This window comes from Ceratotherium simum, chromosome 3 (genome assembly GCF_057802395.1).
Source record: "Ceratotherium simum simum isolate JZ-2026a chromosome 3, ASM5780239v1, whole genome shotgun sequence".
NCBI classification, from domain to species: domain Eukaryota; kingdom Metazoa; phylum Chordata; class Mammalia; order Perissodactyla; family Rhinocerotidae; genus Ceratotherium; species Ceratotherium simum.
Window position 1 is genome coordinate 1,474,834 of NC_141902.1, and position 18,871 is coordinate 1,493,704.

General features: G+C 40.1%; 1 protein-coding gene across 10 annotated transcripts in view; it reads left to right on the forward strand.

The window, feature by feature from the left end:
• NIN (ninein) overlaps positions 1–18,871 on the forward strand; it is a 94,738-nt gene that overhangs the window by 66,624 nt on the left and 9,243 nt on the right. For 8 of the 10 annotated variants that reach the window (XM_087421749.1, XM_087421741.1, XM_087421791.1 and 5 more), the window contains 9 exons: positions 4–219; positions 3,159–3,272; positions 6,304–6,426; positions 7,436–7,549; positions 8,306–8,452; positions 9,725–9,904; positions 11,417–11,566; positions 13,741–13,842; positions 17,833–18,021. In XM_087421749.1, the coding sequence (XP_087277875.1) occupies positions 4–219; positions 3,159–3,272; positions 6,304–6,426; positions 7,436–7,549; positions 8,306–8,452; positions 9,725–9,904; positions 11,417–11,566; positions 13,741–13,842; positions 17,833–18,021 (1,335 nt within the window). The remainder of the gene's footprint in view (positions 1–3; positions 220–3,158; positions 3,273–6,303; positions 6,427–7,435; positions 7,550–8,305; positions 8,453–9,724; positions 9,905–11,416; positions 11,567–13,740; positions 13,843–17,832; positions 18,022–18,871) is intronic. The other 2 variants (XM_087421768.1, XM_087421774.1) reach the window with 2 other exon arrangements.

Below are 18,871 nucleotides of genomic sequence, written 5' to 3' on the forward strand. Positions count from 1 at the left end.
TAGATTTCAGAATTAAAAACCAAAAACCAACAGCTGGATTTGGAAAATACAGAACTTAGCCAAAGGAACTCTCAAAATCAGAAAGAATTGCAGGACCTTAATCACCGTCTGGCAGCAAGGCTGCGGCAGAAGGATAAAGAGCCAGGACACAGTACACTGGAGGAGTGGGAAGAGGAAAAGTCTCGTCTGAGAGAGGAACTGGAGCACTGTAAAGGGCAGGTATGGCCTGTGGCCGCAGCCTTTCCAGAGGAAATCCCAAGAAATCAAAGAAAGGCTTGTGTTAAATTTCTTATACATAGAGTCTTAGTAATTGAAACTGTGGTACCAGCACGTGAAAAGACAGGGAAGTGGAATAGGACGTCTAGAATTAGGCCCAAACATGGGCCGGCCCTGTGGCTTGGTGGTTAAGTGCGCGCGCTGCAATGCTGGTGGCCCGGGTTCGGATCCCGGGTGCGCATCGAGGCACCACTTCTCCGTCCATCCTGAGGCCGAGTCCCACATACAGCAACTAGAAGGATGTGCAGCTATGACATACAACTATCTACTGGGGCTTTGGGGGGAAAAAATAAAATAAATAAAATCTTTAAAAGAAAAAAAGAATTAGGCCCAAACACAAATGGAAAACTTAACATTTAACAAACGCAGCTTCTCAAAGTGCTGGGCTAACGATGGACTTTTTGATAAGTGGAGCCTGGACAATTGGGTAAACATTTGGAACTAGATACAGTTAGATCCATATTTTACACCATACATGAGTATAACCTCTGATTGGATTAGGAGTCTAAACATAAGAAATAAAACTATACAAGTACTAGAAAAAAACATGAGTTAGTTCATCTTTAACCTTGGTGTAGAGAAAGTCTGTCTATGACTCATAAACCAGAGGCAAAAAAAGAAAAAATTATTGAATTAAAAAAATTTTGCATGACAAAAAAAGAGCATAAACAAAGTCAAAAGACTACTCACAAATTGGGAGAAAATATTTACATCCTATACCACAGAGCAGGGCTAATACCCCTACCATGTGAAGAACTCCTAAAAATCAAAGGCCTTAGGACCCAAATCTGACAGCAACATGGGAAGAACACAGGACAAACAGTTCACAAAAAGGAGATAAAAATGGCCCTCAAACCTGTGGAAAAAATGTTCAAAATCACTCATAATTAGAGAAATGCAAATCAAAACAACATTGATGTATCATTTCTCACCTATGAGATTGGCAACAGTTTAAAAATATGACCACAGATTCTTTCGGCAAGGCTTTGGGGAAACAGGCACTTTCATACATATAAACTGACATTATCCTCTGGAGGGAAATTTGGCAATACCTAACAAGATTACATATGTACTTACCTTTTGTCCCACTTCTAGGAATTTACCTTAAAGATACACCTCCAAAAATATGAACATTCATATGCACAAGGTTATTCATTGCAGCATTGTTTGTAATTGCAAAATATTGGAAACAACCTGGATGCTCATACAGAGGAGAGTGGTTGGATGAATGTGGGGGGGACAGCCACACCACGGAGTAGTGCTTTGCAGCTGTTAAAAAAAAAAAAAAAAAAAAAAACAGAAAAAAAGAATGAGAAAGATCTCTATTGTTATGAAATGATTTCCAGGACATACTGTTAAGTGAAAAAAAAAAGGTGCAAAGAGCATCTGGAAGATGCTCCACATAAGGAAGAGGGGACACTAGAAGATCCACAGGTGTCTGCTCATTTGGGCAAAGGAAACAGAGGATGGACGGGCCAGAAACTGAAGAGATGGTTACCTGGGGTGGGGCAGGGGGCCAATGAGAATGCGGGAGAGGGATGAGGGAGGGAATGACACTGAGTATGTCTTTTCCTATGGCTCTAACTCTTAAAACACACACTCTTCACATACACCCAAATAAACACACGATTAAAACCAGTCCAGATGTGGGGGTACCAAGATGGAACACAGCACTAACAAATGAACCTGACTGTATTATGAATGGATAACATAACCACAACAGGAAGAGAAGAATTAACTTATGTAATGGGAAATTAGCATCTTGACTGTATCCTGTAGGGCTACAGACAATATGAAGGGCACCCACTGCTCTAGTGATCTAGTCAGGAAACGTGTTTCTCGGGGGGGTGTGGGTTAGTACTTCTGAAGCTACTCTGTGTGTGCTAGGATTGAGCAAATGAGTACATATACTGTAGACAATAAGAACTGAGTTTCTCTGTTGGAGACGGAGGTGCAAGTGGGGCAATACGGAAGGCTGAGACGAACCCTGTGACGCTGGACTGGGATTCAAGATGTTAGTGTCAACTCACGTTTCTTAATATAGATACAGAGAGATAGATACAGAGATGCAGATGTGTGGATACAAATGGGTGTCCAGGTCTTGGTTTCTAAATACTGTTCTCCTACAAAAGGAGCCAGGGCTCCTTGGAAAAATGATTGACTCCAAGGCTGGGGCAGGGAAAACGCAAGATGAGCCTGGAACATCTCATGGTGCCAGAAAGAAAACAGTGCTCACAAGAAGATGGGGGCGTGTTGAAAGGATACAGGGCCCAACCCGAAGGAGCTCCTAATGGCCAAAGCTGGAACAATGAGATCAACACAACAAATAATCATAGTGTAGTATAAAATAAATAAAGATGGGTCCATACTGATAAAAAAAATTGAATAAGTAAATAAAGGGGGGAGAAACAACAGCTCTTCCTTACATAAGTAGAATTCCAATTAATAAATGTAGAAAGAAAGAAGGAAATAGAAAGTCATCACTAGGCAAACAGTAGAGTAATAATTTTTTATTAAAATTATTATATGAGGTATTAAAATACTGTATTAAGACAAAATCCACTGATAGACACTAAAATTAATAAGCAGAAGTTTAAGGAGAAACATGGTTTGCATAGTCTCAAAGTGTCTCCCCCAAGAGAAAGACGGGAACTTTACAGTGGAGAAAACTGCAAAAACTACCTTAGAAATCATGTTCCTGCCATTTAAGTGGCAAGTCTTTTAAAAGATAGTTTAGTTCTGTTGAGTATAAGGGTAAATGTCATAGGACAGAGTGTCATTGAATTTGTACCAGTGTCTCCCTAATGCTGCCTTTTGGGAACCTAGCAAGTTCCCTCAGGCTAGATGAGTATGTCTATTTGACTTGTACATTTTTTTCTCAGTCCTCCACTTTAGTGTCTTCTCTGGAAGCAGAACTTTCTGAAGTTAAAATACAGACTCATATTGTGGAACAGGAAAACCTCCTTCTCAAAGATGAATTGGAGAAACTGAGACAAGTAAGACTGTGTGCTGCTTGGGGACGGGGAGCTCACAGAACTGTATGTACCTGATGGTCTGGCTTTTCTAGCCACCAACGTCCTTTTTACTGAGACCTGTCAAGTGGCCTATTGCTTAGTGAAGTTGAGAGCTTGCAGAACAAGTCTATTTATAAGGGCTCCTAGCATTAATTCTCTACATGTTCTTCTAGTTATGTGACTTATATATGTTGTAGACTGAAATTCTATTACTATAAATGAATCCCACCACTTCAGTTTAAGAAATTTGTTGTTCTGTTTTCTCCTGGCCAGGTGATAAAGTAATATAAGTTTGTCTAAAAAGAAGGTGACTTTCTTGCTCATAACTTTTAATAACTATTCACCTAGATTTATGAGACACAGGGGAAGCTAGCCCCTCTTATCCCTTTTTCTTATAGCAAATATGAGGCATGTATGTTAGGCACAAGAGAAAATTCTAGAGCATTATCAGGGATGCAGTCTCACTTACGAATTTGGCTTTGAGAAGCCTATTTCAAAGTTTCAAACAAAGACTTAATTTTAAGTGTAAAAGAGGGTTCACCCTGGGGCCAGCCTGGTGGCGTAGTGGTTAAGTTTGCGTGCTCCGCTTTGGCGGCCTGGGGTTCACAGGTTTGGATCCTGGGCTTGGACCTACACACCACTCATCAAGCCATGTGTGTTGGTGTCCCATCTACAAAGTAGAAGAAGACGAGCACAGAAGTTAGCTCAGGGATAATCTTCCTCAGCAAAAAAAAAAAAAAAAAGAGGAGGATTGGCAATGGATGTTAGCTCAGAGCCAATCTTCCTGACAAAAAAAAAAAGAGGATTCACCTTAAAGTTATATCCTGAATGTTGTCCTATTTTATTCTTTTGAATTTTTCAAAGAGTACAGGAATCTTGCAGTTTGAGCAATCCTGATTTATAATAGGAGAATTTAGTTATTCTGTTTTATTTATTTGCTTCACCAAAGGATTACTTTAATATTATGACATTTTTAGATTATAAAATTCTCTTTTGTAACTGTTCAGCCTCTGAGCATAGAGGTGTCCTTCTCTGAACGCTGAAATATTGAGTCTGTACCACCGAGTGTTACGTTTGTGTTAGTCTCTGACTGACTCCTATAAGTCTTGATTTCCTAATAGGCTTATAAGACTCTCAGGGAACTTGTGTCTCTCATAACACCTAGAGATGCTCTAACCACTGGTATGCTTTATAAGTACCTTTTCAAGTCAGATGTTGCTTGCAAAGGATATCTGTTCTGCCATAACGGAAGCTGCCTGTCTATGTAAACAATCCAGAAGTTACAACTCATAGGGCCCTTCTGTGGTGTATAAGTATTGCAAAGCTCTTATTACCAAGTTCATCCTCATTTACTTGGGCATTCTTTTCTCCTTTACCTTTTGAAGGTTTGTCTGTTGTTCAGCCTTTAAGAGGATAATGACAGGTTCCAAGTCCAGAGCACAGGAAATGTGTGCTTTGTGACTTTGCTAAGCTAGAAATCAGAAGAAAAGGAGCAGAGTGGGAGTAAAACGGCGTGATGAGGACATCATGTGGCACATTTTTATTGCATGTTTTTTACAGCGGTGTTGATATAAATAGTGAGGTGGAAAAACAGCAAGCCCTGTCTGCCTTTGGTAGGAAGTTGCTTCATGGCACCTGGACTCTTGGATCACAGAGTAGGATGGTGTCAGCCCACTGTTGCTGCTCTATAGCTTGGACCTAGAAAGCATGTGCTGCTCTGTATGACAAAATGATTCCTCGTTCACAAAACACTGTTACTCGTATTTATCTGTCGCGGTGAAAAGAAACACGAATAGCATCAGCAGAAGTCACAGGCCAGTCTGTAGACACCCAGAATGGTACCTGGCTTTGCAAGGGTCCGGGGGTGGGGAGACAAGGTAGTGAGGAAAGAAACAGAGGTCCTTTAGTGAACCAGCACCCAGGTGCTTTATGATGCATTTTCCTACATCCTTCTGACTTGTTTAGATTTGCAAGGTAAGCTGGATTTGCTGCTAGTTAAAGACAGGATTCAACCCTTAAAGTCTATTTTGTCATACTATTCCTAAAGCTAATGTAAAAGAACTTAAGGTAGGAAGTAGGAAGATGGCCATAAAATCATAATGATGATAAAGAACTGAAAATTTGAAAGCCAGGTGAAGCAGAGGGAAATTAAAAACGTGTGATCTATGTGGAAGGGATAAGAAGTGTAAGAAAGAATCAGTCTCCTTAAGCAGTGGTTGGGGGGAGAAGCCCCCCCCCCCCACCCTGGGACATTTAGCAATGTCTGGGGACATTCCTGGTTTTCACAACTGGTGGGGGCGTGGGGGGAGTGCTACTGGAATCTAACAGTAAAGCCAGAGATGCTCTAACCATCCTACATTGCAGCCCCCCACAACAAAAGGTTACCTGGCCCAAAACTGTTCACAGTGCTAACTAAGATTGATGCTGAAAAGGAACAGAAAGAGGCTGGTTTGTTCTGATCCCATCAAGTGGAGAGGAGGGAGCCAGACTGTCCACACCAGCAACATTTTACCAAGCAAGTCAATTTAGGCGTCTTCCCAAGGAAAGCGTATATGCAACAAGCTCAAAAACAGATACTTTTATCTTTGAACTTGCCCTGTTTTGATATATCGTACTTGGTTCATGCCAATTCTATAGTCTTGACTGAGATCTTTGAAACGATTTTTTCTAGTTAAAAAAGCATGAGGAAAACGTATTGTGCTATATGTACACATTAAATTGATGACAGAATGGCAGTATGTTCTTTACTTGACCCTGAAGGTGAAACAGAAAGCCAGGACCATTATTCAACAACATCTGTCTGGTTGAGTCTGTCTGAGCAGACATTTCCGCAGTCAATTGGAGAATGGAGAGAAGCTAGCAGGGAACATTTTGTTAAAGTTAATTATAGTCCGCTAGAGTTTATATGTCCTCTGAAATAGCAGCAGCCATGAAAATGCCCTGTTTATAAATACCTCTTTATAAATACAGCCACAAGATGTGATGGGAGGGTTCCTTTGTTTCTCTCTTACAGCTGCACAGATGTCCCGATCTCTCCGACTTGCAGCAGAAAATTTCTAGTGTTCTGAGCTACAATGAAAAACTGCTGAAAGAAAAGGAAGTTCTAAGTGAAGAATTAAATAGCTGTGTTGATAAGGTAGAGTTTTTGCCTTCATTTTACAGTGTATACCACCACAAGCATGTCTCTGCACAGTGGCACGTGGGCCTCCTGTGTTGGCCTAATTGTTCCAAACTCTCCTGGACAGCATTTCAGCTGGGATTATGTGACCTCAGAGCTCCTGAAGCCACAAGTTTAACAGGAGTCTACATTAGTTGTTTACTAATGATATTACTAAATACAGTATTAAAGTTTGTCTCATTTTAATATGTAACCATGCTACTTAGTGTATATTATTTAAATGTATGACTATTCTATTTATATGTTGTAAATAATATAAATATTGTTCTATTTTTTTTTTTGAGGAAGATTGGCCCTGAGCTAACATCTGTTGCCAATCTTCCTCCTTTTTTCCTTTTTTTTCCTCCTCAAAGCCCCACTAGACATCCAACTATCTACCCCCAGTAGATAGTTGTATGTCATAGTTGTACATCCTTCTAGTTGCTCTATGTGGGATGCCGCCTCAGCATGGCTTGAAGAGCAGTGAGTAGTTCCACGCCCAGGATCCGAACTGGTGAACCCTGGGCTGCCGAAGCAGAGCGCGCAAACTTAACCCCCACGCCCCCTGGGCCAGCCCCTAAATATTGTTGTATTTAATAATCTGAGATCTATTACATAGACACTTTTTTTCTATTGTATTTTCCTTAGCAAATCCAAAAGCGCTGCTTGGTCCCACCTGCCTTAATAGGCATTCTGTAGTTTCCTATTATGGTGCACCCTTGAGATTTCTAATTGCCTTCCAGCCCACCATCTCTCACCCACAAAATATGAGGCAATGAGAAAGAAAAGTGGAAATCGCTAATGAGAAGAGACTCCTCAAAATTAAAGGTAGAAAGGGAGTCAGGAAAGAGAGTCTTTCTCTCCCCCGACCCTGCTCCCCCATGTAAACAAATGGTATGTGATCTTTTTCAGCAGAAGTGGAGGCAGGTACATTGAGGCTAGATGTGTTTGCAAAAGTGCCATTACCTCCTTTCTTCTCCTAAAACAGCTGGCAAAATCCAAACTCTTAGAGCACAAAATTGCTACCATGAAGCAAGAGCAGAGGTCTTGGGAACACCAGAGTGAAAGCTTAAAGTCACAGCTAATGGCTTCACAGGAAAAGGTACGTGGACAGTTCCTGTTTCATCCACACAATTAGTATTCTCCTACATCTTCCAACAGAACTCCCAGTGGAAAGAAGGTTCCAGGTGGAAGTGGCCTCAGAGCACTGAGAATGATTCAATTTGACTAATATTTGACACATGTTTACAGTATAGTGAAATAATTTGAACAATATTTCCCTCAAAGTTCATTATTATAATTATGAGATTACTTATTTGTGAAAGCTTGAGAATAACACTATTCTCAAGGACTGCTTGTTCCTAATTTAGAAATAGGATTTCTAAGGCTGATTTATGTCCTATTATAGTTAAAGATCTCTATCAGCATTTCTTTTACAAATTTAAAATTTTTTAAATTGAAATATACAAGTATGTATTTTTATTTTTAACTAAGAGGTCCTTTACAAACCAACACCACAGGCTAAAATATAATTTCTACAAAATTCAGTAAAACCACCCTTGGTGATGCCAGTTGGTGCTCATTGGTTCTGTAAGATATCACCTGGTGATATACCAGATGACTCCATCAGCAATACCTTGCTCCAGGTATAGTTCATCATTGGCCTAACTATAATTTAACATCCTGTAAAAATGCATAATAGCTGGGTTTCCACTGAGCTGCTGACAAGAGCTGGATATAGTAAGCAAAATCAGAAGGGTCCTGGAGTTCTCTTGTTCTAGCTCTTTCCTACCTGGACATGCTGTAGGTGAGACCAGGAGGATTTCTGTCACAGCGTAAGATTGTTCTCGTGATGCAGGTTCAGAGTTTAGAAGACACGCTGCAGAAGGTAAACCTGCAAATGTCCCAGATTAAATCTGACCTACGAGTGACTCAGCAGGAAAAGGAGGCTTTAAAACAGGAAGTGATGTCTTTACATAAGCAACTTCAGAATGCTGGTGACAAGGTAATTTTTCTTTTTTATTGAAGTATAACTTTATACAGTAAAGGGCACAAATTTTAAGTCTATGACTTATTTTTATACATGTATGTGTATGTACATATAAATATATTTTACGTGTTTGTGTGTATGTTTGTGTTTGTGTAACCACCACCTAGTTCAAAATCTAGAACACGTTCAGCAGCCAGCAGGATCTCGTGTGTCCCCTCCAGTTGATAACCCCAAGGGAACTGCTTATCCACCCTCGGCCACCATAGGTGTTAGGGATGCTTGTTTCTGAACTCTATATACATGGAACCATAGTAACAAGGTAATTTTTTGTATTGTGCAAGTCACAAGACCACGGCTGAATTGTTTTGTAGTAATAAAACTGAAACATTGTGATGTCGTAGGAAGTGTGTCACTTTCATGTATCACTCTGCTACTTGATCTGTGCACAAGTAAATGAAGAACAAGGTTATAGACGTCAGCCTTGGGGTAGATGTGAAGACTTTGTCATACCATGAGCGTAGGCACTAATTCAGTCATTTTATCTCTTAGTGATACTTTTTTTTTAACTGTGATTTTTTTTTAATAGTTCTTTCCATTTTTTAAAATTACTTCTGGGCTGACATTTTTCTCAAAATGAGATTGTATCTTTTTCTCTTTTTAATGTTATGGCTTAAAAGGCAAAAGGCTTGTCTAATTGTGTTACCTTTTTTATTTTTTAAAGCGTTTTTTAGGATCCAAAAAATCACTTTGGTAGCTTAAAGTGTATTCCTGAGTTCAGGCCTCAATTACATGCACAATATGTGCTTTGGATTCTAAAAAAGGATATGACGGCACGTGTGGAAATGGAAGTGGAGTTGAGCTGGTGAACGCTTTCAGATTAGCAACGTGGGTCAGAGCTCTCTGTGTGTCGTCTATTAACCAAAAGAGTAGTTATCCGGTTCAAAGCATAACTTCATGAAAATGAGGCAATTTTTAAGTCCACTAATCTCTATGTACTTGGGTCCTGTATGGAACTGGGACTTGCCCTACAATCATCTTTGCTGTTAGACTTCACGGGGCTATGTGGCCAAAGACCATTTTAAACAGATAATTTCCAAACCTTTTTTTAAATCAAAACCCAAGAATATTGTTTTATTTACATCTGTATATACATACACTCACTTCCATTAGAAGACAAAGGTGAAGGTTGAAAGGTGCTTACTAAGAATTGTTGTCATTAGGTAAATATGACACTCAACATAGAAATCAGCTTGTTTTTAAGGCTTAACTCTGCAATTCTCTCTTAAGAACTGGGCCCCAGAAATAGCCGCCTATCCATCAGGATTCCATAAGGAGCAGCAAAGGCTGCCTTGGGACAAGCTGGATCATCTGATGAATGAGGAACAACAGCTGCTTTGGCAAGAGAATGAGAGATTCCAAACGGTGGTGCAGAACACTAAAGCAGAACTCACACACTCCCGGGATAAGGTAGCTTGAAATGTTGCACATGGTGGCATATGTATGAAAATGAATGTTTGATATGATTGAAATGATTCCAGGGTATGGGTTTGAGTATTCTGCTTATTTTAAGAATGTATAATTTATCAATTACTTGCATATATTTTTATCCTGATATCTTTATACAATATTTTTCATTTTGTATAAGCAGTTCTATATTAAAATCTGATTGTAATCCTCATATCCAAAATATAGACTCCTGGAAATTACGTTAACCACATATTTCTCATTCAAATAGGCCAGCCACCAGGACTGGTGGTACAAAATGGCAAAACTAGGCTCAAATCCTGTTGGTCTAACTCCATGGGAGAGAAAAGATGTTCCTTTTTAAAGACTCAGCATTTTGGGGCCGGCTCAGTGGCTTAGCAGTTAAGTGTGCGCGTTCTGCTGCTGGCGGCCCGGGTTCGGATTTGGGCACGCACTGAGGCACCGCTTGTCGGGCCATGCTGGGGCGGCGTCCCACGTGCAGCAACTGGAAGGATGTGCAACTATGACTTACAACTGTCTACTGGGGCTTTGGGGAGAAAAAAGGGGGGGGGAAGACTCAGCATTTCAAGGCTAGAATTGTCTTTAAAGATCATCTTTTCCAACCACTAAACTGATGTTCAAATTCTTTACCTCTGCTAAGCAGTCAACCAACTATGTTTAACCTACTCTTACACATCTCTTTCGAGGGGGAACTCGTAAGAGCCACAGATACTCATTAGGATACCTGCTTGGTGCCAGAAACTTGGCTATCACTGAGGTTTCAGTGTTGAACAAGACAGATGGTCACTGTCCTCATGGAACTTAGTTGATGTAAATGGGTTGTTTCGGGTGTGAACAGTCCAGTACAAAGTAGATGGGACTGTCACCCCAACCACTCCTGAAAGTTATGCTCATGTTAGAGCAGAAGTGCCTAGGACTGTGTTTTCCTGCAGCCGCATCACACTATTGACTCCCTGTGGGTGGTAGCGTCAGAAGTCCCCTCCCTCCTGTCTGATCCTTACAGTGTTGGATTTTTAGACCCAACCAGACTAAAAATAGATTTACCTAAGGGCCGGCTGGGTGGCGTAGTGGTTAAGTTCGTGCTCTCTGCTTCAGTGGCCCAGGGTTCACGGGTTCAGATCCTGGGCATGGACCTATGCACCGCATATCAAGCCATGCTTTGGCAGGCATCACACATGTAACGTAGAGGAAGATGGGCACAGATGTTAGCCCAGGGCCAATGTTCCTCAGCAAAAAGAGGAGGATATTAGCTTAGGGCAAATCTTCCTCACCAAAATAAACAAACAAACAATCAAAAAATAGATTTACCTAGAAAGGATCTTTTGAAATCCAAAAAAATATGCTTCTGGAATTGGCAGACCTGACTGAAAAAAAAGTGTTTTTAATACAACAAAACCCAAGCACTGAATAAAAACTTTCCACATCTTTGTCGTTTGTTTTTCCTGGCTGGATGATTATATTAGCATTTCTTCCTCTTACATTTGTTCTTCTTAGGTCCGCCAACTGGAATCCAACCTTCTTCCCCCCAAGCACCAAAAACATCTGAACTCATCAAGTACTGTGAAGCCCAACGAGCAGGAGAAGTCGAGCTTAAAGAGAGAGTGTGAACAGTTTCAAAAGGAACCATCTCCTACTAGCAGGAAGGTGAGTTTGAGAGTTGATACCATGTGTCCATGTTCTGACTATGATGTGCCCCTAAGTGTATGTTTCTTCTCTGCCTGCTTCCAAGGAAATGATTACAATGGCGTATTTTGGTTCTTCCTAATATCTATTCTTTTGTAATCTTATCAAAACAGTATCATAGTTCTTTTTGATTGAGTGATGGTTGAAAAGGAGTAATTAACTTTAAGCTTTCAATAAAGAAGATGGTTAATCATCTTCATTAGTATTATAAGCTTTTATAAATTAGTAAAACATATATACCCTGAATATTAGGAACATCTTGATATGGTCTGTATTAGTTTGTCTATTGCTGTGTACAAATTAAAACAAGTGTTTGTTGTCTCAGTTTCTGAGGGTCAGGAATTCGAAGCCCCTTAGCTGAGTGGTTCTGGCTCAGGCTCTCTCATGAGGGCGCAGTCCAGGTATTGGCCGGGGCTGCGTTCATGTTCATTGGAAGGCTTCACTGGAACTAGAGGATCCACTTCCCAGTTCACTCATGTAACTGTTAGGAGGCTTCTTTTCCTTGCTGGCTGAGTGCCGGAGGCCTTAGCTCCTCATCACCTGGGCCTTTTCTCAGGACGTGGCAGCAAGTGATACGAGAGAGAGATCGGAAGAGACCATGACAGAAGCTGTAGTACCTTTTATAAGCTAATCCCAGAACTGACACACTCATTTCTGCTGAATTCTGTTGGTCACACAGACTAACCCTGGTACATTGTGGGAGGGACTGTGCAAGGGTATGGATACCAGGAGGTGGGGATCATTGGACACCATCTTGGAGGCTGGCTACTGCATGTTTAGTCCTCTGTAGCACAGCTCAGTTTGCTTTCTGTATAGTCACGCATAACAACAGGGACACGTTCTGAGAAATGCGTCGTTAGGCGATTTCATCCTTGTGTGAACATCACAGAATGTGCTTACACAGACTTAGATGGTACAGCCTACTTCACACCTAGGCTATACAGTACTAATCTTATGGGGCCACCGACATATGTGCCTCCTGTCATTGACTGAGATGTCATTATGTGGTGCATGATGGTGCTTTGTTCCATCAAGTTAGTGTTCTAGACCAGTGATACTCTGGGAGTTCTCGTTGAGGCTTGTTTTCCTTTCTTTCTTTTTCTAAACTAAAACTCCGAGTTTTCACTGTTACCTTCCTCTTCTGAAAATTACTGTTTGTTTAAAAATCTGGGAAGAATAATAAACAATCATTTACTTTTGTTAAAAAAAATTTCTTATGAAAAATTTATAAGTTTGTGAAAGTTATCGTGACCATGGGCAGTAAGAAGACTGGCTGTGCTCAAACGCTGAAATGTTATTTAATTTGAGGTACATTCAAGTAAACTTTTCAGAAAGACAGTGGGTTTCATCCAGCTGTTCACAGAGGGAAAAGTCTAAAGACAGGTTTTAAAATAACAATGAATGTAAAATGTGCCTGGGAAGATGACACTTCCGGTTAACAATTCTTGCTACACTTCTCCTCAGCTCTTCTAGAATAGTGTCCTTTGTTTTCGATGTGGCAATATTCTGAATCCCAGTGTCCACTAGCTCATTAGATTCTTCCTGTAATAAAGAGAATTCCAAAAATGGATACTCATAAAATCTTCAAATTTAAAATTGAGAAAGGAGTTAGATAAATCAGGTTTTATGTAGTCTCAGTTTTAAACCTTTAAACTTTACATAAAGACAGTGTTTTTCCCACCACAGATCCATAGTAGAGGATCATGAAACTGATTTAGTGAAACACTAGCACTTTTATTAATGAAATATACTAGAAAATATCAAAGCACATGGATCATGGTCAGGATAAGTAGTATTTCGTGAAAGTCTTCTTTCAGTGATATGTACTTATAACTATGCATATATGTGTACAGGTGGGTATGGTTGTATGTACTGGGTTGCAAGATAAAAAGTATTTCTTACAGTGAGTGGCGTTGCAGTTTAAAGCCAGTGCCTTAAGGAATCGGTTCACTGTGAGGAGTGGTGACTAAAACTAGACTACTTAAATGTAATCAAAGTTGTTTTCCCTCGCTGAATGAACTTGGCTTTCTTCCAAGAGCTGAGATATCTTTTACTAGCATAAATTTGTCCATGTAAAACACAGCAACTCAGGGGGTTGGTTTTTTTTTTTAAGGGAATTTTTTGTTTTTTAACAGGTCAGTCAGATGAATTCCCTTGAACAAGAATTAGAAACAATTCATTTGGAAAATGAAGGCCTCAAAAAGAAACAAGTAAAACTGGATGAGCAGCTAATGGAGGTAAGTTTTAAGTGAATGGTTTTAGCTATGAAGAATATTTTAATCCATGAATGAGCCATTTGTTGGGAGAGACTAGCATAGCGTTGAATTCCTATTGTGAAAATCTAAGCGTGCTGCCAAGCTGATTCTTTGCTCTATCTTACCAAGTGTGATAGATGTTTTTGCTTAATTACAGTCATAGGAATTCATACTGCTTCACAGAGGAAGAAATACTGTTTATTATCCTAAAATGCAAGGACCTGTGCCTCCACAAGTTCAAGTGGCAGGGACTCGGATACTGGCTGAGAGGCCCAGAGCTCTCGCCATGGCCGTGGTTGTAACAGTTTGCTGAGACCTTCCATGTTGTAGTGTTTTATAGATCTGATTGCCCTCTAACAGTCTCTTCAGCTAGGAAATCCATGTGGGAAATTTTAGAGCACTAGCATTTAAAAGTTTAATTTTCAAGTGTTGCTGTTGTTCATTACTATTGTAACTCAGCACAGCTTTGTGAGAGGTACATCTGCTAAATATGAAAATGGATTTGTTAAACTTGTTGGCTTGGACATTGAGTTTCCAGTCTACTGAGTACAATTATAGGATACAAAACAACTTATGTGCAAACCCTCCTTAATAAGTAAAAATTTCATTGAGATACTTTGCTTTGGGTAGATGAAAATATTAATTAATCCAACATTTAGTGAACTGTAAAATTTATTTAAGGTAGAGAGGAGTATATGTACAAATATTTTTAAGCCAGAATTATAGGAAGGAAGAGAGAGATTTAAATATTTCCTTTTATGAAGCTGGACACATGCAAAGGTAACTTTAAATAGATGCTTGGATTTTAAGTGTGAAATATGGGCAAACATATCACATTGACATTTAAATAACCACTAAGATTTCTGTCAATTTTATGTTCTGTGATTATCCACTAATAGAGAGATTAGTGAAACTATAAATAGTGAAATCCCAACCATTTTTTCTTTCTCTGACAGCATATAATAAATGTGTTCAAAACCTTGAGCTGTGGGCTGTGTTTAGATGTAGATGTGCTTTTCTGATGAAATACTTACGTACTGTAATGAATAAGATCTCTGAAGCCAGCCCAACATGTCTAGACCAAACTGAAAAGTGTTAATCACTGTTAGATCCTCTCCAGACATGCTGCCAACGGCCCAGTTCCCCTCTACCTGCCCTCGAGAGCCCCTTCTCTCCCAGCACCACTTACGTTATTAGCTGTCATAAGCAATGTCCCCTCGTTATTTTTCTTCCTGATCTAGTAGTGAATATTTGCTAATGGATGAGAGAAATTGAGTTTTCTTGGCACTAGAGCTGAATAACTAAAGAAAAAGCATGAAATTTCAATGGGACCACTGAAAAGAACATCTCATACACTGTCTATTCTAATGAAACTTCCTTTGGGCAATAAGACCAAGCTATTAACTCTTAATAGACCTATACAAATGGGATTCTTTAGCAGCTTTATTGAAATATAATTCACACACTGTGCAGTTCACCCATTTAAAGTGTACAATTCAATGGGTTTTGGTATATTACATTAATTTTTTAAATTGTGGTAAATATATACATAACAAAATTTGCCATCTTAACCATTTTTAAGTGGACAGTTCAGTGGCATTAATTACATTTATAATGTTCTACAACCATCACCACCACTTCCAAAACTTTTTCCTCACCCCAAACATTAAGCAATAACTCCCATCCCCCTCCCACCAGCCCTCCAAATTGGATTTTTATTTATGTTATGATATCTATAGATTAGGCCAATTTGGGGGATGTATAGTGGTTTTCACACTATTCTTTGTGCCCAGCTCTCCTGAGGGATAGGTAACTCCTTTCACTCTGGCAGCAGTTATCGTCGGGTTTGAGTGAGGGGCAGGGAGCACCAGGAAGCTGTTCCCACATCAGAATCTTTGGAATCAAGGAATTTAAGAAAAGCTTTCTAGGTGATTCTGATCTGATGTATGCACTCCCTTGGGGGAAGGAGTCTCTCCTCATCCCTATATGCCAGTTTAAAAGTCACTGATCTAATATAATACGTACCCCGACCCCAGTGTAGCTAAAGATCCCAGATCACTAGACTAGAACATGGAAGCGCTTGACTTCCACTCCAGGGTTTTTTCAACCATATGAGGCAATGTTCTATAAAGAAGTCATTTTGAACACTCAAAAAAGGTTACAGACTATAATCAGCAGTTCTCAAGTCTGCTGTGTGCCTCTGATAGCCAACAGTTCAGACACCTGAACAACAAAGTTGTTTTATAGTTTATATTCTGCATCGCCAAATGGCAAGGGATTTAACATCAGATGAATTCCACACTGGACCTCGAATCTTCTAAATAATTATGTTGGGATGAGTGGGGGAAAAGGTGGCAAGCTCACAAACCAACCAGAGGTAGGTGAGGAAGGGGCTGCAAGTTTAGAGTTCTAAGACATTTTAATATCTGTGAAATCTATATACGGAGAAAGATAAATGTTGGTCCTTTATAAGTTCTCACTGACTAGAGCAGCATATTCAGGTAGATGATGTACCCAATTTGTACTGTTCTTCCTCTTTTTGTAACTCACACTTTTCTTCCTCTTTTTATAACTCCTGTAATTCTCTTTTGTTTTTGTTTTGTCTGTGGCTAACCTGTGCCTAGAACTCTGTGGTTGGAACTAGCAGAGAGGGGTGCAGTTCTCTGCCTGAGATAGTGTGTGAAGGTAGAACATTCTCTTTCCATGAATTTCATAGCATGGAGACATCTCATTAAACTCCTTGTTCGTGTAATCATTTCTACTGACCATAGCAGTTAACAAGTACTTATGGTAAGAGCCAATATTCATTTTCATTTTGCTTTAACTGTGGAACATGTATGTTTACATTTATATCAGGATTTTCCTCAGTGTTTAGAGACATATGTGGAGAGAATCATCCCGCTGATATAAAGTCATGGGATCATAATTCTCCATATTCTTTATTCCTGAAAATAGTGTTGAGTTCTCTGAATCTACAACTAGGAATATTTCAGAATGGGTAATGGCTCACCTCAGCAATTTAGATTTAAGGAAATGGATAGTGGCTCTGAAGTTTCATGATAACACTTAACTATAGTTGTGTCTTAGAGGGCCTTTTTCCCTCTCACAAGCCTGGAGGTGCTTCTTGAGTCCAGGACTCGGTCATGTTTGTTGCATGCCATCCACTGAGCTCTGTGTCTGTGGAATGTGCCGGCAGATGTGAAGTGCATGCTTCCCCGGCCAACGCAGGGCCTCCTCGTCTCCTGTTTCCTCTCCGCACTTTTGATTGGCATGTGATACACATACCATTTCCTCATTGTCTTGAACAAATTCTTCTATTCCATGGACTTCAATTCTCAGATGTTCTGGTGTATCACTTTATGCCGCAGAATTGCCTATCTTATTGTGCTATTCAGGAGGATAACATTGATAACTAAGATAGGTTAAAATAATTTTAGATGCAAGGTGAGATTCTTTGAAAAAAATCGCTAACTTGGAAAATATGTAGTCATTAAATATTTGCTTTTAAGAATCATTATGAATGGTAAGTAGAGTGGCAAAACCCTAAAGTATAACCCTTTCTCCCCCAAACCCTAGAGCATGACCACTTTCTCCCCTTTGCCTGCTCCCACCCCAGTGGTGGTAGTTTAAAGAGGGATAATTGAATGTTCTAGTGTAAGAAAAAAATGAAGTAGAATTCAGACATATTATGTACCTCATGCCCTTTTAGTCACTCAAGAGTGAGGAAGTACAATTTAAGTCTAAAACTTTTAAGAAGGCCTGCTTGTTTATTAATAATATCATCTCCTAAGCAGAATGGCTTGTCCCTGTTCCGTCTTGCTCGGGCTCACGTGCTGTCCTGGTCTCAAGCGGTCAGTGGGTCTGAGAGGCCCTTAGTGAATTCATGGCTTCGTTACTCCTGCTTGACAGTTTCAAGGGCAGCTCTGGGACTGATGGTCCTGCAGTTGACGGGGCTTTGCCCTTGTCCCCCAGATGCAGCACCTGCGGGCCCCTGTGATGCTTAGCCCACGCCCTCACGCCCGGGACCAGCAGCAAGCCTGTCCGGTGGTGCCCCGGGAGCAGTTTCTGCAGCTTCAGCGCCAGCTGCTGCAGGCAGAACGGACAAACCAGCGCCTGCAGGAGGAGCTTGAGAACAGGGCCTCCGAAACCAGCACACCACAGGTAGACGGCTCCTTTTTCCTGTGACAGTAAACTCAACCGCCTAATTTAATGTTACTGTTTATTTGAAAGCTACACCAGTTCATGGGTGGGGGTCAAGAACCGAAATCTTCGGTCAGAGAGTTACATCTTACCTGTGTTGCAAATCCACAGAAGTGCGGTGCTGTTTTTGTTTTGCTTTTGTATTTTGCTGCTCTTGAGCCCTCAGCTTCTGAGCTGGTTAGTTAAGCGTTCTGGGTCTCCTGTGCACATTCGTAGTTGATGAAGTGTCAGGGTCACTTGAGCACGTGCACAATTGACTTAACGTTCTTGTCTGGTGCCAAAAATATTACAGCATTCAAGTGCAGCTCTAGGATGCGCGTCACCAACAGAGCATCCTGGGTTCTCCTGCACCAGAGGGTTCAGCCTGCCGAGGTCCACAGAGTTCACAAGTGAGGACTTTCCACAACTAATCAAGTAGAATGTGTAGGCAGTGACTTTTTTCAGTTGACACAGCTCATTAAACATAATTTTTTAAAGTGATGTAGCTTGAAAAACTCTATTTTTAAGAAAATAAAGATCTTTTTCTCCTTCCTTTTAAATTAGCATTATCCCGGGTCACTACCAGACACAATCTTATATTACCTAGGTTTTCCGGTAGTTCTCTTTAATGCTTCATTCATAATTATCCTTTTTCAGAAGTGTCTTAACTCTTTGGTCTTGCCCATTTCATTTATTCAGAATTAGGAATAAAATAAAAAATACTCCTTAGTTTGTAGAATTCTAAATTAATTCTTTCTCGTTTGGATGCTCTTCTTCCATTTTCAAGTTGACATTTGATAAGGAATTTCCAAACTCTTTTTCTGTAATCCCC